General features: G+C 36.7%; 1 protein-coding gene across 10 annotated transcripts in view; it reads left to right on the plus strand.

Moving 5' to 3' along the window:
• The first annotated feature begins 1,865 nt into the window (after positions 1–1,865).
• The window catches only part of LOC18421467 (neuroblastoma-amplified sequence protein), a 35,366-nt gene continuing 11,695 nt past the window's right edge, over positions 1,866–25,536 (plus strand). The window contains exons 1-8 of one of the 10 annotated variants that reach the window (XM_088860053.1): positions 1,867–2,679; positions 2,847–2,895; positions 3,446–3,619; positions 14,249–14,447; positions 14,575–14,792; positions 14,957–15,944; positions 19,336–19,808; positions 19,839–20,599. In XM_088860053.1, the coding sequence (XP_088716179.1) occupies positions 2,584–2,679; positions 2,847–2,895; positions 3,446–3,619; positions 14,249–14,447; positions 14,575–14,792; positions 14,957–15,944; positions 19,336–19,808; positions 19,839–20,599 (2,958 nt within the window). In that variant the 5' untranslated portion in view covers positions 1,867–2,583. Of the gene's footprint in view, positions 2,680–2,846; positions 2,896–3,445; positions 3,620–12,820; positions 12,964–14,161; positions 14,448–14,574; positions 14,793–14,956; positions 15,945–19,335; positions 20,600–25,536 lie in introns of those variants that run through there. The other 9 variants (XM_006826452.4, XM_020661932.2, XM_020661945.2 and 6 more) reach the window with 9 other exon arrangements.

A 25,536-nucleotide genomic window follows, 5' to 3' on the forward strand; every position in this document is an offset into this window, starting at 1 on the left:
TATTTTTTGTTATGAGATGTATAACCGCACTTGCATGAAAGCCTCATGACAAAAATATGCACATAAATGTTAAATTCATTAAGTGGTAAAGACTCTACGATATTTCAATATATCTAGCCCTCATGACCAAGTGGGAGATGTTGGTACGTGTGTGTGGTCATGGGGCCATTAAACGTCCAATATTTCTCTCTCTTATAATTTAATGCTTATTACTAAAAAATGGAGGCTTCTTAAAGAGAGAAAGTGTCGTTATCTAATGGCTAGAAAGTAACCACTCACTTCTTAAGATTATAGAGCCACATTTTCTCGGAGATTTCAGGAGGAAGCCGAACATTGGAGACCGACCTCCTCCATCCCTCTTTAAGAAGAGTTTCATGACTATAGATAAATATATAGAAATTTGCAGAGTTCTCATAGTTCTGGTAAACGCCTGATCTTTGCAATCGACAGTCTCAAGACACTACCCCTAATCCTAGGAGTGGGTCCATCTCTTCCCTCAAGTTTTTCAACAACTTTGTTATAACATGGACTTGTTAATCTTCACTCAATTGGACATATTACTTAATTTTTTATCTCTCTCTAGAAACTATAATCTATGTACCCCTTTAGCTCTATGTAGAACGCACTATGTTAGGTATTGAAGCACCTCACCCTTTTTCCTGTCAACATAACTACAAAATACTAAAGTAGGTAATTGTTTTCTTATTAAAAGAAAAAAAAATGTTGGAAAAGAAATCAAGTGGTTATTTTCAAGTTTTTTGCATAATTTTAACCAAATCAAGAATAAAAAATTGTACTAATAACTACGAAATAAATCGAAACCATGAAATCGAAGCTAAATAAAAAACCATAAAACTAAACCGAAACCAATGAAGTTTAACTAACAGAGAAATGTCCACCACTGAACTCTTTCTTAATAATGTAATATAGATATAGATAAGAGTTTTTAAAAATATATACTTTTTAAGAGGAATTCAGAACATAAGTTTTAGGTGGTTAAGATCTTTTGGCACGAAAAATGTTTTTTTTTGAGACGGATGATCATGTGTATTTTTAGTATATAAATTTTAGGTGATTTTAGATCTTAACATTGAAGTTACCATCTCAAGACCGCATCTCCCCTCTTACCCAATGGGTAATACCTATTCACCACTTCAAGCCCGTCGTACCAATGTTATCAAATTCGCATCGCTTTGGCCGAAGAAGTTGAAGCTTTCGGATTTTAAGCATAAACCGAAGCTAAGAGAAATGTAGTGTTACCGCTTCGGTTCGATTCGAGCGTTCGGGCTGCTTCGGGTTTCTTCAGGTTTGCTTCGGGCGGTTTTGGTTAGAAAAGAAATACCTATATAAAAGTATTTTTTAATTTTTATATATTTTTTAATTTTAAATTTTTTCATTATTTTTATATATTATGTATATAAATATCTAATTTATTTATTTATCTTTTTTATTTTTTTGTAATATTTATATATTATATATATAAATATCTAATTTATTTATATTAAATTAAAAAAAAAATCCAAAGTCTTCTCCCGAATCGACCGAAACACCAAATTGTTTTATTTTTTTCACCGATCCGAAAAAGACATCTAAGCTAATCTAACAACATTAGTCGTACTCTTATTTCTCGGAACACCACTACGTGTACTTTTCTCCTCTCATTTCCTCTCTCTATAGTTTTCTCTCTCTACCTCTCTCGCTCTTCCCTCCCGAACAACCAGCCTCTCTCTCTCTTCAAGCATCGCCCCGTTTGGTTAACTCATGCTCCCCAGGAACGCCTCACTTTCTCACAAGCAAAGAACAATCTCTCTCTTCCCCTCTATTTCTCTCACCCTCTCTCGTCCCACTACCCTTTTTATTTCTCTAAAGAGATGCGGTTTGTATAGAGCTCTTCCCCTCTATTTCTCGCACCCTTTCTCTTCCCAGTACCCTTTCTTTTTCTCTGAAGAGAAGCGGTTTGTAGAGAGCCTAGGCTCTAAAATATCAAATTAGAGCTTTTTGAAAAATGTGATTTTAATACTGTAAATTTTTGTGATAGCTTTAAAATATATTTTTATATTTATTTATAAGTTTCAAAAATAATGTTGATTGCCGATCAACAAAAACTTAAAATTTTTTAAAATTAATGATTTAAAAATACCTTACAAAATATACTAATTTTCAAACTTAAAATCTATTTTTTTTCCATGCCATGCATCTAGACGTCTAGATTATCGATTTAAAGATATTTAGCCATCAAAACAACATCTTCCAAAAGCGCTCCACATGAGCTTTTCCTTAAAATACACAATTATTCCCATTTTTTAATGAGAACTGTTTGAAGTTCACACCTTATACAAAACGCCATTACAAGGCCTTCCAACAACAGTGAAAGTACTTTTCTCAATTCCCCCTCCCATTTGAAGCGCCTCGTGCCCCCAATAAATCGACTCCCTCTGCAACTATCCCTCGACTCCCTCTGCAACTATCCCCCTCTCTCTCTCTCTCTCCATTCCCTGTCCGCGGAAACTGCGGAGTATGTTATCACAGGCAGACTAAATGTTATTGCCGGATATAGAGTCTCTGTAAACCTAAATATATGCAATGGGAGAAGAAGGTCTTCGTAGCCCCAGTCGGATCCTGTATGAGACCTGCTACCATGCGAGCTCACCTCCTGCACGAGATCCCTCTCATGAACAGGTGGTGCTTAATCCTCTTTTTTCTCATGTATTTTTTTTGTTTTTCTAAGGCTTGGGGAATTCGACGCACTTGATTGAATTCGCTTTTTCTTTATCTCGTTTGTGTTGAATCGAATCATCTTGCTGGTTTTCTTAAAGTTTGTTTCTTTTCTACTGTCTTTGATGTAGCAGGATGAGAATTCTAAAAAGGGGATCTTGTCATTTCTCCCATTTCAAGGTGAGTCTTTAGTTTAAAATTTTTTAATGGCAGTTTGGTTATGTTGTGAGGTTTCAGCATGAATTGATTATTGAAGAGTATTTAAAGCAATATCTCCAAGGTTAGATTGGTGAATAATGAAATTTCTAGCTAAACTGAATAAGGAATGATTTTTGGCTCAGTTTTTTTCTAATGGGATTTTAGGTTTGCTTTGAGCTTTCAATTCTACCAATTTATTAGCTTTTGACCTCAAGGATAACTTTGTGATGATGAATGCTCCAATTAAACAGAAAGGGGGACTCTGAATGGTGAACTGGAAAACATAGATGCTAAGTATTTTTCATGTTGAAGTTAAAGGCGTGGATTTTCTCTTTGGTTTATTAGTTTTGAAAGAATTGATGAGGTCGCCCTTTGTAAAGTGTATAGCTGATGATTGCAATTTATTTTGTTCTTACTTTTCTTGATGAATTTCAATGATATATTTTTTATAAAAGTGATTTATATAATAATGAGTTATTTATATAATAATGTATTTAGAGAATATTGCTTATATGTTTCTTGTGGATTGAAGGCATAAAACAACTCAAAGGGAAGTGGGATAATTATATGCAACAGAAACCATTGAAGAAAGAGAAATTTCTCATTGTGTCTTCTAAAGGTGTACGCATTGCTGTAGTTATCGGGAACAAGATTACGATCTTGTGGAAAGATGATAATTACACGGAGCCACATGGCATTTTTATTGGTAAGGGCGTGCTAGCTGCATCTGAAAATTCTCATACAATAATGCATGATCTGGAGGAAATGTGCTTGCATAGCAAAGTTAAAGTCTTCATGTTGATCCATAATTTGCATTATGACAGTTGGGAATATAAAATTGTTTGTTCAAAAACAAAAAAAAGTTAAATTGTAATGATTAATATATGGGCATGTATTTGCACGCACGATATCTAAACCCTCATTAACATTATTGTCATTCGTACTTCTCACTCCATACTTATGTGCTCTTTAACGCCTATGTTATGCTTTATACCTCAAATGCATGCGTAAGGCTTTAATACCTTTAGTTTGTTTCTTGGTACCATCATATTGTCTTTGGACAAAAAGTGTGGCATCATTGATCTTCAGGTTATGGCAGTTAATGCAGGGCTTGGTCATAGAACTCGGCCCTTGACTTGACCGAGTTATTCAGGCAAGTCCGAGTCGATGCTCCTAGTCCTCCTTGAATTTGAAAAGGTCCTAATAAAGTCTCAAAGTATCCGAATTTTTTTTGGAAAAGTAGCAAAAATTGGAAAAAAAAATGGATAAAAATTATAAAAATGATAGACAATGGGGAAAGTATATAAAAAATAGAAAGGGAACTAATTTGATGTTCTTTGGTTGTGTTCGTTGTAACTTAAAATTTGCTACTAATCTAGTGCTAATTCAAATGAATGCCATCAACTTCCACTTCACATTGAATAGTAAAGATTTAATGATTTTCTCTACAATACAAATGTCTAATAGGCACAAATTCAAAATTTCAGATATGTTTACAGTCTCAAAGAGTTGATAAAACCAATATAGGGATTTTACACTCTTGTACCAAAAGGAACATTGTGGAAATGAAAAGGACACTCCGTGTGTGCAAGAGGATCTCTCCCAAGTATCTTTAATCGCTAGAGCCGTACCTATCTCTCAGGTCCCCAACCCAAAGTCCCTAAGATGGTCTACGGCCACCATGGCTCGGTTGCTCAACAGTCCCCACTTTGGCGCCGTCTCCCACAATGTTGGCTTGGCCTCCAACGATCTCAGGCTCGCCTCTTCCTCATGTCCACAATAGCCCTCGGCATCTGGGCCCTTCTCATCCTACCGTCTATTGAGTCTCCTTTGCCACCCCGCCCCCCCCCCCCCCCGCCCCCACCTCTTTTTGTTGGATGTCATCTGGTTCATTAGCAACTTTATCTTCAAGGACCCTCTTGTTGATTGTTGGTTCTTTTCGCTCCGTTAGCTGTTCCTTTGTTGTATCCTCTTCAAATATTGATGCACTGGATAGTCTTTCAACTAGTCAACAATTCTCATAGGCCTTTTGACCCAATCAGTTCATCCTTTGAGGACCCTGTATGATGATGCACATCCCAAGGTCGCAAGTAGAAACAAGAGGGGAAGGCTGACTTTTTGAATGAGTTTATTTTTATTTTATTGCTGTTTTTCCACAGTCTCTTAGTGATTTTCAGTGTTTTAATTAAAGTTAGGAGCAGTTTAGGGACCTACGTTTTAATTTAAGTGAAGGGACTTATGGGGGATTTTTATAATGTTATAACTTAAGTGGGGTGCTTTTAATCTTTTTAATTATAATGTAATAAAAGGGCATATGGTGTGTTGGGGTTTCTAACACTTTTGGATCACAAACAGTAATAACAAGCCCTATATAAGTTTTGGAGTCACTTGTTTGTGCAAGGAAAGCTAGATTCACTCAAATCTAGCCTGTTTTAATAGTTTATTGAATTGGTTTTGCCTCTTTTCTTTATTTTCCTGCATCAAATTGGTAACGGAGCCTATGTTTTCATAAACAACACAGCTGGAAATCTACAACCAAGTCTATGGTTTGTTGATTTTAGGCTATGTTTTGCCAAATCAGTGTAGAACTTGCTGGCTTCAGCTAGGCCTTGTTGGTTCTCTGACTAGGGTTGGTGATTTTAGTGAACCGATGGTATTAAGAAGAGGTAGAGGCGGGGGCATCCATCTGGATCCACCTTGTGATGAGTGGGATCAAGAGATAGAGGATCTGAGGCAACAATTTCAAGAACTTACTAGGCGGTTTGTAAGCATCAATCATAGGTGAGATGAAGTTTTGTTCGTCCAAGATGATGTTGAGTACAACCTTTTTCACGATCGTGATCTGCGGGATAAGTGGAGTGAAGAAAAATATGATCGGAGCAATAGGCAGCACTCAAAGTTCATAGATCTAAAAATAGATACTCTTGATTTTGAAGGAAAGTCGAAGCCCGATGACTTTATAGATTGGTTGAACACCATAAAAAGGTTCCTTGATTATGTGTCAGAGAATAAAAAGGCTAAAAATTATTGCCATTAAGTTGAAGAAAAATGCTTTGATATGGTGGGAATAGCTGAGCACAAGAGCGAAAGAATGGGATATAAATAATGCATTTTGTAACGCATTATCTAGACGGTCTATTTTCAAAATTTAAAGTGTTTATAGATCTACTCGCATCTCTTTGGAGCTTGAAATTTAATAATTAGTGGTAACAATACATTTTCATGGCATGAGAAAGTTTTATGGCATCGAAACTACATCTTTCGATATTATTTGCTCGATACTTCAATAGTATTGGGTTGACACCTTATACAAACCTCGTCCTTTAAATTGGGTTGTTTTTGCCTCTTTTCTTTATTTTACTGCATCAAATATGTAATCCAAGTTGATAGGACTGTAATCCTCCTTCTCTCTCCTTTTTTGCCTCTTCCTCATGTTCAGTCGTACTACACATAGACTAGCTTGAGGAACCTCTCATTCTATCTTGAGGAACCTCTCGGTCACAACCTGTTTTTCTTGGAGCATGGGTCCACTATAATGTACTCCAATTTCTGTCACAAATTGTGATGGAACAAGTTCTGCTGAGGATCTTGATTGTGATCTCTGTAAGCTAGGGTTGTAGCCTCCATGTGTTTCCCACCATTTCACTGAAATGTGGAGGAAAAATTAGTCAAATAGGAGTATAATCACCCATACTAGTTATAATCGGATTTATGACTTGGGGAATTTGAATCCCAACCTGGTTCCAAGTGTGCTGGACCTCTTTTCGGAAGATTGGATGCTAATTTTCTATATACATTTATATAAAAACTAAAAGCAAGTTACAAGGTACACATTTTCAATTTTCAAACAACAACAAGCTATGATAGACATTGTATCACAAATTTAAAGTTTAAACAAAAGCTTACCCCTTTCAAGGCTTCAACTTGGACATCCTTATTTGGCTCTCCTTTTCGTGTAGTACTTCACCCCTACCATGATCTTAGTGCTCACTCTGACCAAGTTGGTAGGTAATATGCTGGGTTAAAGAAAAAGCTGAACGCTCCGAAAACATCGTTAGACGGTTCAAATAGATTAACACAAATCACAAGTTAAGACATGAATATAAATTAAAGCTTGAAATTGAGAGATACTTGTTGCATGGATATGGTAGTGTAGTGTACCATCCCACTTCTAATCAAATGACCCTCCATACTTTATTGTAGAATTTGCACTGGGCTTGTATGGCCAACTTTTCACTATCTAGTGCTGCATATAAGAATCTCATTATAGGCTTGACATCCAAATCGACAATCCTTAAGACGCGTATGAGTGGGGCAGTGGTAGGCTGGCAGCAACAATTTCATTGCACTTATCCCAAAATATGTGATTACTAATGTTTTTGTCAACCTCTCTTCTAGTCCGAGTCCTTGAGGTTTGTGTGGGGATGCATTAATCTGATGCCACCATCTTCTTTAATCCCATTCACTACTTCGATATTAACTCCAATATCAAGTATTAGGTTTGCAAGCCTATTGATAACATGCCTTACGAGCTCCCTGTGACTATGTTGCCTCATTAAGGATCAAGGAGTGATTGTCTGTGAATTTTGTAATCTTCTTCTTCACTTCCTTCAGTTCAAGATTGGCTTCTAACATTTGGTCTATACAATGAGCGTTGTATGGGCTCCAAACCAAACACTTCCTCTTATTCTTAGTAACTTCCTTGCTTTAACAGAGCTCTTCTACACTGATGCTTCTTGGCATCTCCATTTTGGTCTCAAACTGTGCCTCTTATTTTTTTTTGGGTAATTCAGTGGGGAAGACTGGCCCCTACCCGTTTTTTCAATAAATAGGGGAGTTACATTTTGAAGGTGTTAATTGGGGGTGTCAGGCGGTAGGAATGGATACCACGATGTGGTAACTGGGTGTGGGCATGCTACCACCACGACCCCAGCCCCATTCTTGACTGTGCCTCTTATTCCTCTTGAGAAGGTGTATAATACTCATGCCCTATCTCCTCAACTACCCTCTATCTATGTACCTTCTTTCTCTTTGCAGTTCAGATAGATCACTACATCTGCTTCGTCACTTGTGCAAGCACACTTGGACAAGGCCGCGCATTGCCTCCAATATGGGCGATGCCCTTTGTAGGCTTCCTCCTATGTGCATTCTTAATCCCCCTTACCTCTCTTGTAAAACTTCCCCGCATGTGGCCATGTTGGATCCTCCCTTGTCATCTCTTAAGCCTACAAAAGAAAGCATGCTAAATCCATAGATGCCCAACCAAGAATTCATATTCATCAAGATATAGGGAAATTTAAAATATAGAATTTCATATTCTTAAAACAAACAAAGCATGCCAATGCATAACAAAACCATAAAAAAAAGTGCACAAAAAAAAGGAAGAAGAAGAGACCATTACCAACATTATGTGGAACGTCTATAAAACCTTCTTTTTATGTGTCAAAGCTTTCAAAAAACAAGAAAAACTGAAATTTTGAGAGAAAATACCACTTTTAAAAGCATTGAAGAACAATAGAGGCATCGGAAAACCATTAAAAAAAGGGATACTCATCTCTTGGATAAAATATGTGTTGGACTTGTTACAACAAATGGGGATGTTGGAATCTGGACCTACAGTTACTCCTATAGAAGGCAATCATAAACTTCATGGGCAAAGGGGAGAGTTACTCAAACATCCTAATCAGTATCAACGAATAGTGGACAAGCTATATACCTCACAATCACTCAATCAGACATTCTTATGCGGTTAGCGTGGTTAGTGAACTTACGCATGCGCCACATAAGCCCCACCTCGATGTTGTGTACCAAATATTAACATATCTCAAGTTTGCTCTAGGGCAAGGGGTATTTTTCTCAAATCAAGGACATCCTAATGTTGCAGTTTACACAAATGCTGAAATTGATGTATTGAATGTCGTTACTAATGTTCTGAATTAAATAAAGAATGTAAAAATACTTCATTCGTTAATAATGAAATTTTTTAAAAATATATTTATTTGGGTTCTCAGAATTTTGGAATGACACTAAGTACAATTTGTAGACACCCGTACAATTTTTAAACACTGTTCATATGTTAAATAATAATAAGTATGAATAAGAAATTTACTTTAAAAAATAGAAAAATAAATATGAATAATAAATTTGAAATAGGAAAATGTTTCACTTGTAAATTAAAAAAAGAGTAATGATCCTATGAGACCCTCCCACACCCATTCGTGTAGGACCCCAAAGGATTACCATTAAATTTGGCATAGATCTCTAGAAAAGTCAAGTCCCACACCCATGTGATAACTTTTCTAGATATCTGTGCCAAATTTAATGGTGATCCTTTGGGGTCCTATACACATGGGTGTGGGAGGGTCTCATAGGATCATTACTCTTAAAAAAATAAATATGAATAATAAATTTGAAATAGGAAAATGTTTCACTTGTCCATTGGGGAAGTCTATGTTTATGTTTACAAAACATAACGATATTATTTTATGGGATTGCATATTGTAAGACCCTCAATGTTTGGAGCAAGGAGGTCCCAACTAATCCTAGCCATCAAATGTCGAATCGGACAGCTTGGTGTACATTACAAAGTTCGAGATTTTTTTTTTGGGGACTTTGAGCTTGATAAACGAGACATTATTAGCCCTCCAATTTCAATTCTAATGGACAAAAATGACTATGACGACCTTGTATAAAAAGGCAAATTATCTTACTGTATACATTTCTGTATCTTATTTTTCTTTTAAAAAATGAGATTTTGTTTGTGATATATATATTCTTGAAAATGAGATGTTTGTTTCTTCGTGATGCTCTATATTGTAATCCATGGGAATCAAATCTAACCCAATACTCCTTCCCAATTCTCTTTAAGAAGTAATCGGCAAGTTCCAGAACTAGTAGAAAAGCAAGTTGTGTAAGAATCCCTAAATTTATTTTAAAATTCACTACTTAGTTGACGCGATGTCGACTTTGCACGTGATTCCAAAAACTTGGATCAATAAAGGTGGATGTGAGATTCCATGTTGATTGAATCACAGTTTCGTGCACCTATGAAACATGGTATTTGATGTTGTGGAATCTGGATTCCAGAAAAAATTATTCAGGAATACATAAATGTGGAATCAAGATTCCTAACTCTATGAAAATAGTTTCTATGAAGATTCCTTGATGCAAAACCTGAATCAGAATTTCAAAGCCGAATTGCCATCTAAGGTGAGAGATTCTAGTAAGTATGATATCACCCTGACAAAGTCAGCCCATTATTGTTAAATCATAGGACTAAGCCCTTCTTTTGCAGATTGTTATGCCTTATTTGTTGTGTTTGGGAAGAGCGCAATATTTGTATATTCTGAAATCAAAGGGTTCAAGAGTTGGTCCTTAGGAAGATGATTAGGAATATGGTGGTTTCATTGTTGCTTCCTCTCCCTCTTCTTCTCTCTCTCTAAACACTTCTCCCTTCCTATAGCTCTACCCAATCTTGATATCACCCTGACAAAGTATGATATCAGGGTGAGAGATTCCGGTAAGTATGATATCACCCTGACAAAGTCAGCCCATTATTGTTAAATCATAGGACTAAGCCCTTCTTTCGCAGATTTTTATGCCTTATTTGTTGTGTTTGGGAAGAGAGCAATGTTTGTCTATTCTGAAATCAAAGGGTTCAAGAGTTGGTCCTTACGAAGATGATTAGGAATATGGTGGTTTCATTGTTACTTCCTCTCCCTCTTCTTCTCTTGCTCTAAACACTTCTCCCTTCCTATAGCTCTACCCAATCTTCTGCCCCCATATTTCTGCCGTCTTTCTTTCTCTGCTTTCTTCTCGCATCTCATTCTTCTTAGCTTCTGCTTTGCGCTCTCCCAATATTCCCCTCACTCACCACCCTGGCTTTTCTCAATTTTGTTTGCAGTCTAGCTCTTGCGAACTGCTTCTCTCGTCTCTTTTGCCTTTCTTTTTGTTTTCTGTTTGAACTTCTGATCCCCATTCTTTATTTGATCACCGGTTCATGTCGATCACCATATACGGGATTTGTATGCAAACTTTATATTAGTAGTAATAAAGTTAACCTTTTATCAAAAAAAAAGGTGGTTTTGCATGCTTTGATTCAACAAGAATTTTTGAGGTATTAGGGTCATTGACTTCTTGAAAGATTGGAAGCTTTTGGCCTCACCAGGTGCATCCTTGTTTCAACCCAGGACATTTTTGGTTTATATTATGTGGACTCTACTGTTTGGATGCCGTACTCCTGTTGGACATATATTGATACACATACTAATGCAGATTCCTCTAGATTCTTCTTCTTGTTTATCAACCATTGATTGCATCACTTAAGCGATTTGACCTTCCTTTGTTTCTAAGTAAATCCATATGTAGTTTGAAAATATCTATGGATTCAACATACCAATGTTTCTCTTGATATTAGGAAAACATAGTTGGATTTGGTCAATATAATCAAGACGAGACCAGATTGGTCAGTTCAGACTGGGAACTGGTATACCTACGTACCAACTGTTGGTTTAGGGTCCCTGAACTAGGGGAGCACTAAACCCATAAAAAACTTGCCTGAACCGGTCGGTTGAGACCTGTGGCCTGTTGGGACCTGTCAAATACATGTTAACTGGCCCGTTAAGACTAATTTTGACTAGATTTTGAAATATTATAATAATTTTTTTGTTGATATTTTCAGACCGGTATAGCGGTGAAATGGCTGGTCTGACCGGTTTCAACGGGACTAAGTATCCTCACTGGTTTGATGAGTTCGTGATAACATTAGATTTTGTTGACTTTTCATAATATAGCCATGTTGTTTAAGTTCTGGTTTTCAGTGTATGGGGAATCTGATGCCCTTACCCATGTCTGGCACTAATACATGTACCTGTCCCATGCAACATAGGTTTCGGTTGCTCTGGTGGGTGGCACTATTATGCTATATTTTGATGGATGTTAGTGTGGTGATTCAGGCCTGGCAGGTACAGGTGAGATTTATAAGGATGAAGAAACCAGCAAGCTTAAAGCGATTCGCTAACATTAGTGGAAGCTTGTGCGTAAGTTATAGGGATTTTCTTTTCCCTTTAAGGGTCAATTTGTAGTTAGGAGTGCGATTGTGTGAATGTCATAAGATGGACCATAAAGTGTTCTTTATTCCGTGGAGGTCCGCGCGATTTTAGTGAGATCTTTGACATTTGTGACGCAATGGATGTGACCTTTGTGCACATTCTTAGGGGAACTAACTAGGTGGTTGATACCCTTGCTAATCCAGGGGTTCTTCAAGAGTAGCTATTTTTGACATGGTCTCATTGTTGGTTTCCTTGGATGTTGCCTTAAAATCTCAATCTTATTTTTGAGTTTCTTTGCAGTATTAGTTAGGAATGAATTTTTTTTTTGATGTTTATTTAGGAATGAACTTTTTTGTTGATAATAAAAACGTTCAATTTCTTTTCATAAAAACCATACATATGTAGACGTAAAGCAAGCATCTTGGGAGCATAAGGTCTAGGTCATCTACAATGTGGTGCAGGACCAGGTTTAGTTATGAAACTGATGGTGGTAATGGTTGAGTCCTTATCATGGGATTTGATAATGCTTGTGAAGCTTTGAGAAAAATATTCTACATTCCAACATGCATGGGATTTAGATAGCAGACTTGTGAGTACAATTTATTTTGGCATATTCCAGGGCTCCTCTTCATTTGGTTTTGGTTTAAGATATTGTTAGCACTATTTTTTTGGGCTGCTATTGCCAATCTTTTTAACTTGCAGGACATTGGTCCTCTTTGATAGCATTTACATTTTTTTGTGTGATGAAGTTGCTTGATCCCCCATATAGATATATTATATCTCAGCATATTTATGAAAAAGAGGATGTTCTATCTGGCTCAATTGCTAATCATGTATTGTAGAGAGTAAATCTTTAGGTAGGAACTATAGTTCCCATGCCTGTGCTATCCAGGCTTCGGCAAGAAAGAGGCAAAGGACCAGCAGGAACATGCAATCGACTCTTTCGATGGGCGGGCCTCACCAATTATTTGGGAACCAGCTGGTTCCAACCTTTTCTTAGGTTAGTCATCTGTGAATTTTTCTTTTCTTTTTTGTCAGTCAATTCCTGGTGGGGTTAATTGTTTCTAAATCAAACTAATGGATGATAAGCTGGTTTTTGGATGCTAATCCATAGTTGTTGGAACAGTAGCAGAATTGGGATCAGGAGTGTAGAATTGTGAAAGGCTAGAAGATCCCATGGCTTGGGATCAATGGCAGGATAGGGAGCAGGATTGGGATTAGGAGTGTGGAATTGTGAAAGGCTAGAAGTTCCCATGGCTTGGGATCAGTAGCAAGATCGGGAGCAGGATTGGGATCAGCAGCATGGAATTGTGAAAGGCTAGAATATCCTATGGCTTGGGAGTGCCATTTGTACATTGTATATGTTGGGGATTGAGATCCTCAAATCTTGGGGATCTCAATCCCAACATTTTGGGGATCTCAATTGCAACCTTTTGGAGGTCTTGCTCTGAACCTTAAAAAGGACATACACTCTAGGATTTATATAAAAAGTATATATAGTTTAGGACTATATATAATTTTTAAAATTGGGATGTCTTTATCTATAGCTGGCTTGCAATGCAACTATATTAAAGATATAGTTGCACCGCTTGCTGGTTATAAATAAAGAAAATCATTGTTGGGATTCACTGGCAACTATGTACTAGTTTTGGTTGCCATCAGAGTATGAGATCCTTGTTTTATGAGGTAATAGTAGATGGAATTTGTTTGACCTTCTCCTACTAAACCAATAGTGTGTTGTTTCTTTTCTGTTTCAATTTTGATGATGCATTATTAACATCTTTTGATTATTAGCTTGCATTATTAACTGTTTTGAACGTTATCCAACGATTCTTCTTTTGTATCTTTGATGACAGTTATTAAACACTGCTTTAGTTTACTGGTCTAGCTTGGTTGGTTGATGATTTTCTCATTGTCTTACTTGGATTTTTTTTTTTGCATTGACTGTTTTCTATGCATGTGAACCCTGGCTACGTGTTCCTTGTTTAGTGCGCCTTGATGGCATGATCTCTCATTGTTTTCTTTGCTGAGGAAATTGTATGCAATAATTCCAAGAATGAAAAGTTGTATGCTCGTGAAGTATATTTCATATTTGTATCATGCTTTGCATATGAAATTGTTGTCATTGCATATGAAATTGTTGTCATTGGACATTCAAGAAATACAGTATTGGTCACATTTATGCTCTCATATTTCAGGAATCTCTTGTCCTGTTGGATATTTTTGTCTCTTACAATGTTTCAAATTGAATTCTCCAGCAACTTACTCATAATACATGCAATCAGGCCCTGATAGCACTTTAAGACATGGAGCTTGGGTGGATGATTGCTGGATTCTAGGGGTTATTGATGATCTGCATAACCTGTTCTTTATCAATTCAAATGCTGAGGTGATGACAAGGGTTACTGAAAATCAGCTTAAAATGCTGGCGCCAAGTGTTGGTCTTTTTCTGCAAGATACTTCCGATGATAAAGGCTCCTCTTTGTAAGTCTTTGTTATTGACTGAGCCATCAAAAATGCAGTTCGTTCATTGACTGCATTAAGGTTTTATGTGTTGCTTAAAAATTCTGAGACATTCAATGCCAGTTAAGGGAAATGATTCTTTATGCAGGTGCTCCTTCAACATTCTGACATCAGATGGTATCCTTCATCGTGTCGAGGTTGATCATGGGCGACATGCTTTTGTGGCCACTTTGTGTACGTCACATAGCCAACCTGCATTAAAGCAATGCCCATCAATTATATCATGCTTGGACTTCCATCCAGAACTTTCTTTGCTTGTCCTAGTTGGTCCAGCAGCAGCTTCTGGGAAGTTTAGAGGGACTGCAGGTAATTTTCACTTTTATATCATTAGTATTTGCATATCTTTGTTGCTTATCCTTGTTATACTTTTTGTCTGTGTGTGTGGGTGTGTCCTGAACAATGTGTTTCCAAAGATACATGGTTAGTGGTTTAGCTTTTATGGATTGTTTTAATTTATCCTTTTGTTTTAGGGTTACATTTCCTTTACATCTGCCAAGTGACGAGCAAAGGAGATCTGGAACCTGTCATATTCTCTACTCATTTTGAAGGTTTATTTTCTATGCCCAAGAGTCATGGAGGACCATTTATAAGTCCAAAAGTGGAAATTTCACCGCATGGACGACATATAGCTGTGCTAGATATGGGAGGAAGCTTGGGTGTTTTCAATGTGGACCACGAGCTACGTACGCTTTCCCCTATTACTTTCATGGAGCCATTGACACCTGAAGGACAAAATATGCATGATATTCTAGATTTTACCTGGTGGTCGGAACATGCTCTTATTATAGCAAAGAGGACTGGCATTGTCACAATACTTGATATCCCCCGTGGTGCAAAACTTCTCAATTGCGAACCAAGGTTTTCCATGCCTGTCTTTCAACAAGTTAGGGATTGTGTTGGGCATGCTTTTCTTCTTGACAGATATTTAGCATCTGACGAGATACAGCAGAAGATTTCATTTGAGACTGGAGAAAATAGAGCTGTTAAGGATATTGTTCAGGTTCTTGATGACAAGCATGTTGGTCTGGATGCAGCTGGATTAGGGTGGACACTGATATCATTATCAGAAAGATCAGTTTCAGAAATGTACAAAATACTGCTCAATAGGCAGCAGTATACAATGGCATTAAAATTTGCAGCTTGTCATGGGTTGGATAAAGATGACGTCCTTAAAGCACAATGGATGCAATCCGATCATGGTTCTGAAGCAATAAATGTGTTTCTATTAAAAATTGAGGATCAAAGTTTTTCCCTTTCAGAATGTATTCGTGTAATAGGACCAACCGAAGATGCTGTTAATGCTTTACTTTCTCATGGGCTTCATATTACAGAAGAGTATAAATTTGAAGAGTCTACAGATAATCAATGCAGGATGGTTTGGGATTTCAGGATGATTAGGCTTCAGTTATTGCAGTATCGAGACAGACTGGATACATTTTTGGGGATAAATATGGGCAGGTGAGTGACGTTTGTTTCTTGCTATCATTCTTTTTCGTTAGTAGTTTTGAGTGGGTTAAACTTTTTGTATACATGATAGTAGTTCTTTGAAGGACTTTTGACGTCACATTTTCTGTCTCTATGCAAACTATAACATTTGTGAATGTTGGTTAACAATTGCTTGTAAACAGTATTGTTGTTGAATGCAAAAGTTGCGACTTTGTGCTATTAGTGTTGCTTGAATAAATACCCATAAAAGTAGTGCTATTTACTTTTTAGCTTGTGCTGGTGCTGCTTATTTTAACGTGCGCTCAGGTTAGTTGTGTTTTGGTATTTAGTGTAGAGGTGGTAACACTAGTGCTTGAATTTTAATTAGGTTTTTCTAATCTTAGCATGTGCCTTTTGAATGGTTATTCGTATGAAAACTGGAACATTGATGAGTGTTGGTTAAGATTTGTCACTGATAATGCTGATTTGTGCTGCTATGTGCGGGTTGTGTCAATTTGATTTTTATTTTTATTCTTAGTTTTTGTACTCCAATTTGGATAAGGCGAAAATTTAAATTGCACAGTCGAACAAGCAACATCAAGCTTGCATTAAATACTGTAAATGAGTAGAATTGACCAAACGCTTACCTCGTTGTGGATTCGGACCGTCCTGTGTTGGTGTCCCAAACCCTCTTAGCCAACCTGATGTTTTGGATATTGGGAGGATCCCCGTATTCTCCTACGATGCCTCGCGAGAGCTGGGCTTTCGGAATGTGCCCCAACTTTCTCCCAAAAGGGGGGGTGAATTTTTCCCAATCCCCGAGTAGCCCCCAAGGTTTTTAGGTTGTTTCTCTTGGGGGCATGGAGGAGGGGTACCTAGTATCCTACACTCAAGGGCTTTGGAATGTGGGTACATTTTTCTTTATTTTGCTTGCCTAAGGGGTAATTTGGGTGCTTTTGCCTAACTAGGATTAGGGTTTGGGTGTAGAGACTTAACTAGTGTTGGGCTTAGGCTTAGGGTTTCTTTCACTCCAGGCTTTCTCTTCTAGAATTCCTGAGTGTCAAAACTCAACAAATGAATCTCCTAAAACATGAGGTGCTTATGGCCTTATGTAACAAAGGTCCCAAACATGGGTGGATTACTAACTTTCTAGGAATTGATGTTGGATTATCAATTTGCATTCCCATCCAAACTCGAACGAGCAAGGTTTGGGAGTCCTCCATTTCCATAACCCCCAAGATGCACGTTGTCAGAAAGCTTATGAAGTATAGAACAGCACGTCTGAACCCCATATCGAATCTCCACGGTGTTCTGAAAAAATTAGCCATATAAAATAACTAAAATCGCTGTTTTGGCAGAATTTTGGGCTTATTTTTTCTACAAAAATTAATTTTCAAATAGTATGCTACAGCCCCAATTCTTTAGTAAACGCGACCCAGTGACATTGGAATGTCATGAAACTTCGGAGTTGAGGTTTTCTAGTCACCTGATTTCATGTGCGAGGGTTTAAGCCCATTAGAGGCCAATTTCTAGGGGTTCCTTTGTATATTTGGTCTCTTTTCTATGCTCCACTGCCTGTATATCTGGTCCATAGATGGTCCATAGATTGTTTCTGCTATACCTTCCCTGTCCAGCATTGTTTTGAGCTGAAACTTGGGGGATATTTTTGGGGTATTGAGGACTATCTTGAGGCTCTATTTGGGGTCGGGTTGCATCCATTTTCATCACCTTTAATCATAGCCCTTTATTACACACTCCATGGTAGATTTGGGTCATAACTGACTCCAAAACCGACGGTTCTTATTCGGGAAGTCCTCTATCATACAAAACGTGGAACCCCAGAGTTTGGGCTGGAATTGCATCCGTTTGTGGGTGATTCCACCATTTTCTGTGTTTCTGGCAGATTTCTGGCATGTGTGTCACCAAATTCCTAATGGGGTTGACAACCCCACCCATTTGCGATCTGTGGGCCGTCCTTTTATTGGGAACCATCTCCGACCTTTGAAGGAGTTTTGGGATGAGATGATCCATGAATACCCGTCCTCCGGTTTCAAATGGTAATATAGCACGGGTATGTCATATGCTGTAAAATACATGCAAACAGTAAAAAACAGCATTGTTGTAGAATTTATTAGATTCACACTTTCTAGTGCGTTATAGTAACTTCTCGACATTAATATAGCTGATAGAAAGATATATACTTGAGTTAATTTTGTAGCATTATTTATGTCATCTTTGCCTTATTGTGTGTTGAATTTCAGTTTTTCAGATATATATATATATATATATATATAGGAAAAGTCTTCCCAACGGCTATAGGCAAAAATGAACAGTGATTTCGCCTACCCTCATCACCGTCCAAAGTTCATCGCACGATCACGATTTTTCGGTCGTATTTTATTTTTCATTTTTTTTCTACGAATCGGAATGATCTGAAATTTGGAGCGTGTGTACATCTTAGTGAGGCGCATCTAATAAAAAAAAAAAAAATTCGCCAAAAACAATTTGACCAAAATACCACTGAAAATTTTCTAGGGTATTTTGGTCAATTTTTTTATGTAAAATATGTTTTTGATATTTTTCGTAGATTCGACTATTTTTTATGAACACACGCTCCAAATTTCAGGTCATTCCAATTTGTAGAAAAAAAATGAAAAATGAAACACTACCGGATAATCGTGATCGTGCGATAATCTTTGGACGGTGATGAGGGTAGTCGAAATCACTGTTCATTTTCGCCTATAGGCATTTTGTAGTATCTTTCTAAATGGAAAACTCTTCCCAACACCTATAGGCGAAAATGAATAGTGATTTCACCTACCCTCATCACCATCCAAACTTCATCGCATGGTCACAGTTGTCCGGCAGTGTTTCAAGTTTCATTTTTTTTGTACAAATCCAAATTACTTGAAATTTGGAGTGCATATACATCTTAGAGAGGCGCACCTAATAAAAATATAACTTTTTTTTTTGCAAAATATAAATTGACCAAAATCCCCCCAAAAATTTATGGGGGTATTTTGGTCAATTTATATTTTGCGAATTATTTTTTTCATATTTTATTAGGTGTTCCTCACTTAGATGTACACACGCTCCAAATTTCAGATAATTCCGATTAGTAAAAAAAAAAATGAAAATTAAAACACTATCGGACAACTGTGACCGTGTGATAAAGTTTGGATGGTGATGAGGGTAGGTGAAATCACTGTTCATTTTCGCCTATAGGCGTTTTGTAGTATCTTCCTATATATATATATATATATCTTATTGCATTTGCAAATAAGATACAGATTGTATGAAGATTTTATGGATTCATTATTGTAATTACGTGGCAAAATGTATTCTCTTTTGTGATAAGGGGTCTCCATGTTATCCTGGTCTCAAACTCTTCTTGGTTCTTTGAGACTTGTATAATTTTGTGCAGGTTTTCTCGTCAGGGGTATGGCAAATTTCGCTCACTACCTCTTCATGAAGTTGCTGTTTCTCTTGCAGAAACTGGAAAGATTGGTGCCCTGAACCTCTTTTTTAAGCGCCATGCTTATTCTCTGGCTCCTTTCATTTTGGATATCTTAGCTGTGATTCCTGAAACTGTTCCAGTTCAAACCTATGGTCAGCTCCTACCTGGAAGGTCTCCTCCAAGCAACATCTCTCTTAGGGACAAAGATTGGGTTGAGTGTGAAAGAATGGTAGCGTGTATCAAAAGCTATTGCCTGGAAAAGGATAATGAAAGTAATGTCCAATTTTTCACTGAGCATATTATAAAGCTCCGTGATGGGTTTGTTTGGCCATCAGTTTTGAAGCTTTCCGAGTGGTACAGAGATAGGGCCTTACACATGGATTTAGTGAGTGGGCAGTTAGAAAATAGCCTTACTCTGGTGGAATTTGCTTGTCACAAGGGTATTGTGGAGTTGAAAGAGCTCCACAAAGATATCTCTTGTCTGTGTGAGGTCGTCTTTTCAGATGTTTATTCAGAAGAAAAAAATCGTGATATGAGCCTTATTGCTTGGCGACAATTATCTGACTATGAAAAATTCAGGATGATGATCATGGGAGTTCGAGAGGGTACTTTAGTTACACGATTACGGGAAAAAGCTATCCCATTCATGCATAACAGGTCTCGGATGAAAGTTGAAGTCTTTGAAGATGAAATGAGAGACAGTGGATCATCTTCCGTGGATTGTAACCATTCTGAGTCATTCATGGTTTTATGGTTGAAGGAGATGGCATTAGAGAATCAATTAGAAGTTTGCTTGAAAGTTATTGAAGAAGGATGTAAGGATTTCCATGTAAATGGGATTTTTACAGATGAAACAGAAGCTGTAGATGTAAGTCTATATTGCATATATTCATGCACCCTTACAGATTGCTGGAATACAATGGCATCTATCTTATCGAAACTCCCTCACACATCTATACGAGGTAAATCATCCTTTTCTGACAAGGATTTCAGTCCAAGGCATGGGATCAGAAGTTTTGGAAGAGTTTTCAGAAAGTCTGATAGAAGTAGCCAACCTTTGAGCCCAAACACTTCCAAAAATCTGAAAGGGGAAGGTTATGTAAGTTCTACCATTGGAAATGATGGAGAACAATTTGAAAGAAGTGTAGATACATCAGTGGAAAACCTAGAGAAAAGAATTAAAGTTGCTGAAGGCCATGTAGAAGCTGGCAGGCTTCTGGCTTATTACCAGGTTTTTTTTATGTCTCACCTGTTTTATAATGAATCCTTGAACATTTATTTTTATTGCTCTCTAGGTGTTTTCTTTCTTAGTTCTCAATTCATGGTAGTTGTTATGAATTTAGTCTTGTTTTTTATTTTGTGACATTTAGCTGTGCAAGATGCATTAATCATGTTTGTTAGTGCCAGATCTTCCTTACTACATAAAGCAGCTGCTAACTAATGTGATATTTTCTGAGAATATTAACTGCTTTGAATCTACTCTACAGTTTTATTTCAAGTTCATTTTGTGGTTGGATCCTGCAAATTGTCTTTTTGATTGTTAACTTTTATCATACTAAGTATCATAATGTATAATGAGATTTGCAGGTATAGTTCTTGCATTGGGATGAGCCCATACCGAACCCTAAACCCTAAACCCTAAACCCTGAACCCTAAACCCTAAACCCCAACTGCTATTCCTCAATCCCCAACCTAATTGGAAAAGGAAAACAAAATATCATTTTGAGAAAAGACAAAATCAGGTAGGCACAAATCATATGACTAATAGCATTGATCTTGAGGAACCTTCCCTTGCTAGTGAGTCTGCCAATTCCTTGATATGTGCTTGAAAGCCACTGCACAGTTCACACTTAATTCCAATATCAATTAATTTGATCAAATTGTTAGGGGTTGGAATCCATTTGGATGGTTGCTTTGATCATTCTCCTTGCTGCTAAACAATAGCTTGCTGATGGCTGCTAAAATCCATCACACACACACACACACACACTCACACACATATATTAGTGTTTTAAAATGCGGGATGCGGGTGCATCGCGACGATGAGGTCAATAAATGTAAAAATATTCTACAAAATCTAATATATTAGTGTTTTAAAATGCGGGATGCGGCCTGGATGCGGGTGCATCGTGACGATGCGGTCAATAAATGTAAAATAATTCTAAAAAATCTAAAAAAATAAGTTAATGCATTGAAAAAAATATGGAGGTGATATATGTGATAGTAGGTATTTTAGTTTAATGATTAACTCCAAACTTATTAGCTGTCGAAGATTCTGTATCCACTATCTCCAATTTTAGTGCTCAAATTCTTCACGGCCTCTAAAACCCTCTATTTCTTGTCACAAAGTCACCTAAACTTCCCCAAATCAACAATCGAAAGGTTCTAATCAATATCCAAGTATCAAACAATCCCCAAATCCAAGATCTGAATGAAAAAATTTTCTGCCTAAATTTTTTTTTTGCTCGATTTGATTCCAAAAAGCCCACGAAAGTGGCCGTAAATGATTGTTTAGGGATTTTAATACCCTCCCAAACTGTTTCCCCCAGCGTTTTAAAAAAGCCGAGTCGAACCGGACTCGCCCGGTTCGACTCGGAAATCGTGAAAGGGGACCGGATCGCCTAAAAAATCGGAAATCGTCCGGTTCTAGAGAGAACCGGACGATTTTGTACAGTGAATCGCCGATTCACTGTACGGAATCGGCGAGTCCGAACAGTGAATCGGCAAGTTCGTACGGAATTTTTTTTTTTTTTTTTTTTTGGTAATCCATGATAGATTTTTTTGTAATACTTGATCGATTTTTTTGTAATCCATGATCGAATTGTTTTTGTTTTTTTGTAATCCATGATCAAATTTTTTGGTTTTTTGTAACCTATAATAGTATTTTTTGTAATCCATGATCGAAATGTTTGTTTTCTTTTCTTGTAATCCATGATCGATTTTTTTGGTTTTTTTTTTTTTTTTGTAACCCATGATAGAATTTTTTGTAATCCGTGATCCAATGTTTTGTAATACATGATCGAAATGTTTGTTTTTTTTTTGTAATCCATGATCGAAATGTTTGTTTTTTTTTTTGTAATCCATGATTGAATTTTTTGTTTTTTGCTTTTTTTGTAACCCATGATAGAGTTTTTTGTAATCCATGATTGAATTTTTTGTAATCCATGATCGAACTGTTTTTTTCTTTTTTTGTAATCCACGATTGAATTTTTTGTTTTTTTTTGTTTGTTTTTTTTTGTAATCCATGATCGAATTTTATGTAATCCATGATCGAATTTTATGTAATCCATGATCGAATTTTATGTAATCCATGATTGAATTTTTTGAAAATTTGTGATTTTTTTTTTTAATCCATGATCGAATTTTTTTTTGTAATCCATGATAGAATTTTTTGAAAATTTGTGATTTTTTTTTAATCCATGATCGATTTTTTTGAAAATTTGTTATTTTTTTTTTTTAATCCATATTATTCAAAGAGAAAATGAGAGAGATGATGATTCTGAGGCCACCCTATCCCAGCCATATTATTCACATATCGAGTCCCAACAGCAACAGTGTAGGGATGAGCACGAAATACTCTAAATTAAATGCTGAATGGCGGTTCATGCAGGGAAAGAACATATCAATATTCGCATATTCATTCAAAAACATGAAAATTCTTAATGGAGTACCCTCATTTTTTATTGAATTCCTAAAAAACAATATTTATAATGAATTTTAATAATTTTTTCGAATTTTTTTTAAGCTTTATTCTGACCGATTCACCCGATTCCCGATCCGGATCGTCGATTCGCCGATCCGGATCGGTTTTTTGGAAGCCCGATCCGGGTCACCGATCCGTTTTTTAAACCATTGGTTTCCCCCAATTTTTGATGGTCAAAAAGACCATTTTGCCCCTCCCCAAGGGGCACAATCGAAATTTTTTTTTTTGCAGAAAACGATGCGACCAGATGCGGCTCTGATGTGGTCTAATGCGGCGCATAACTCAAAATCGCATATACGGTCTGTGTAGATGCGGTGCCCACCGCATACCACATGATGCGGCTGCATTTTAAAGCACTGACATATATATATATATATATATATTTTGATGCCGTTGACTGTTATGAACCCACATATATTAATAAACCAAAACACATATTATGAACCTCGAAATTCCTTTATCTTTACCCAACTAATAGCCTGCACTTTGATCTCAATCGAAATTGATTCTCTACTACTTCGTCTTTCAAAGTTGCGCCTTCCACTTGAACTAACTTGCACCTCCTAACAGGTGTTGTATTGGGTCTGTGTTACATATGGCCAGCCCACTTAATTCTACTTTTTCTCATTTTATCGTCTAGTGGATCCATGCCTAAGCTCGCTTGAATATATTCATTTCGAATTCTATCTCTTGTACATATCTTTCACCAAGTCAATGTATAATCTCGAGACTCCCTTCTTTTTCAACACTTGCGTAATTAAATCTCAAGGTACTTTTCTTATGTTTTTTTAAATCAATGAAGACCATGTGGAGGTCTTTTCCCTTCGCCCAAAATTTCTCAATCAGTTGCTTAAGTAGGAAAATAGCATCAATTGTTGACCTTCCTGACATAAATTGAATTGGTTTTTTGATACATTTGTTTCATGCCTTAGTCGTTGCTCAAGAACTCCCTCCCACAACTTCATAGTGTGGCTCATAAAGTTTGATCCCTTGATAGTTCGCACAATTTTATGTCTCATTTGTACATGTGAATATGTATCACAATATTTTTCCCTAATTCATCTGGTATTTTTTTTGTTCTCAACACCTTGTTGAATAGCTTGGTCAGCCAATCAATACCGATCTCCCCCATGTACTTCCAAACCTTTATCGGGATACCTCTGGTCAAGCATTTCCTATCTTCATCCTCTTCAAAACTTATTTCACTTCCGATATCCTAATCCTATGAATGTATGTATGACCTCTGCCCTCATTTAGGCCAAATGTTTCTTCTACTGTTGTGTTCTATTGTGTTCGTCTTTTACTAACTTTTGTAAATAAACTCTCTACCTTCCATTGACCTCTTCATCCACCACCAAGACCCTTTGATCCTCACTCTTAATGCATTTAATATGGTCTAGATCCCTACACTTTTTTTCTTTCATTTTTGCTAATTTGAAGGCATATTTTTCTCATTTCTTTGTTCCCAATTTACTATATAGATTATCATATATCTTAAGTTTAGCTTTATTTAGTATTTGTTTAGCACTTGTCTTTAGCATTTTTATATTCTTTTAAGTTTTGATCATTTGTATTACATTGCCAACATTTATAACGTGATTGTTTTTTGCTAGTGGCCTTCTAAACCTCGTCACTCGACTACCAAGTTTTTTTATCGGAATTTCTTTTCCCTCTAGTTTCTCCTAAAACTTCTTTTGTCACTTTCGTAATACAGTCATCCATCTCATTCCGTATAATATTGACTTCATGTTCAGAGTTCCATTTTCTTTTTTTAACTAATTTATCCCTAAATAAGACTATTTTCTCATTTTTTAAATTCCACAATATAGTTCTTGGACACCTGTTAATTTCATCCCATCTCTTCCATCTCTTTATGTAAACGTCCATAACCACAGGCCTATGTTGCGTAGTCAAACTCTCTCCTAGGATAACCTTACAATCGTTGCATGATGGTCAATCTACCTTCTTAACTAGAAAGAAGTCTATTTGGTTTTATGATCAACTTTTATAGGTTATTAAGTGTTCATCTTTCTGTTTAAAGTAAGTGTTTGCTATTGTTAGGTTGCAGGCCATGGTAAAATCTTGAATAACTTCACCCATCTAATTCTATTTGCAACCCTTTCATATCCTCTACTATACTTCCTTACATGACCATTTAAATCCCCTCCTAAAAGGGCCGCCCTCTATTTTGTATGTTTTAGACTAGTCCATCCAAGTCCTCCCAAAATTGTCTCTTAATTTTATCCTCTAGTCTTACTTGTAGTGCATAAGCACTAATTATGTTAATTATCTGTTCCCCTAATACAAGTTTAATTAATAGGAGCCTATCACCTACTCTCTTGACATTAACTACTTTATCTTTTAAATCTTTGTCTACTATTATACCTACGCCATTTCTAAAGTTTATATCTATGTACTTCCTTAGCTTTTTTCCCTTTCCACTTGGTTTCTTGTAGACAACCTAT

The sequence above is a fragment of the Amborella trichopoda genome, chromosome 2 (genome assembly GCF_054954075.1).
Source record: "Amborella trichopoda isolate Santa Cruz 75 chromosome 2, AtrichopodaSantaCruz75HAP2 v2.0, whole genome shotgun sequence".
Classification (NCBI taxonomy): Eukaryota; Viridiplantae; Streptophyta; class Magnoliopsida; order Amborellales; family Amborellaceae; genus Amborella; species Amborella trichopoda.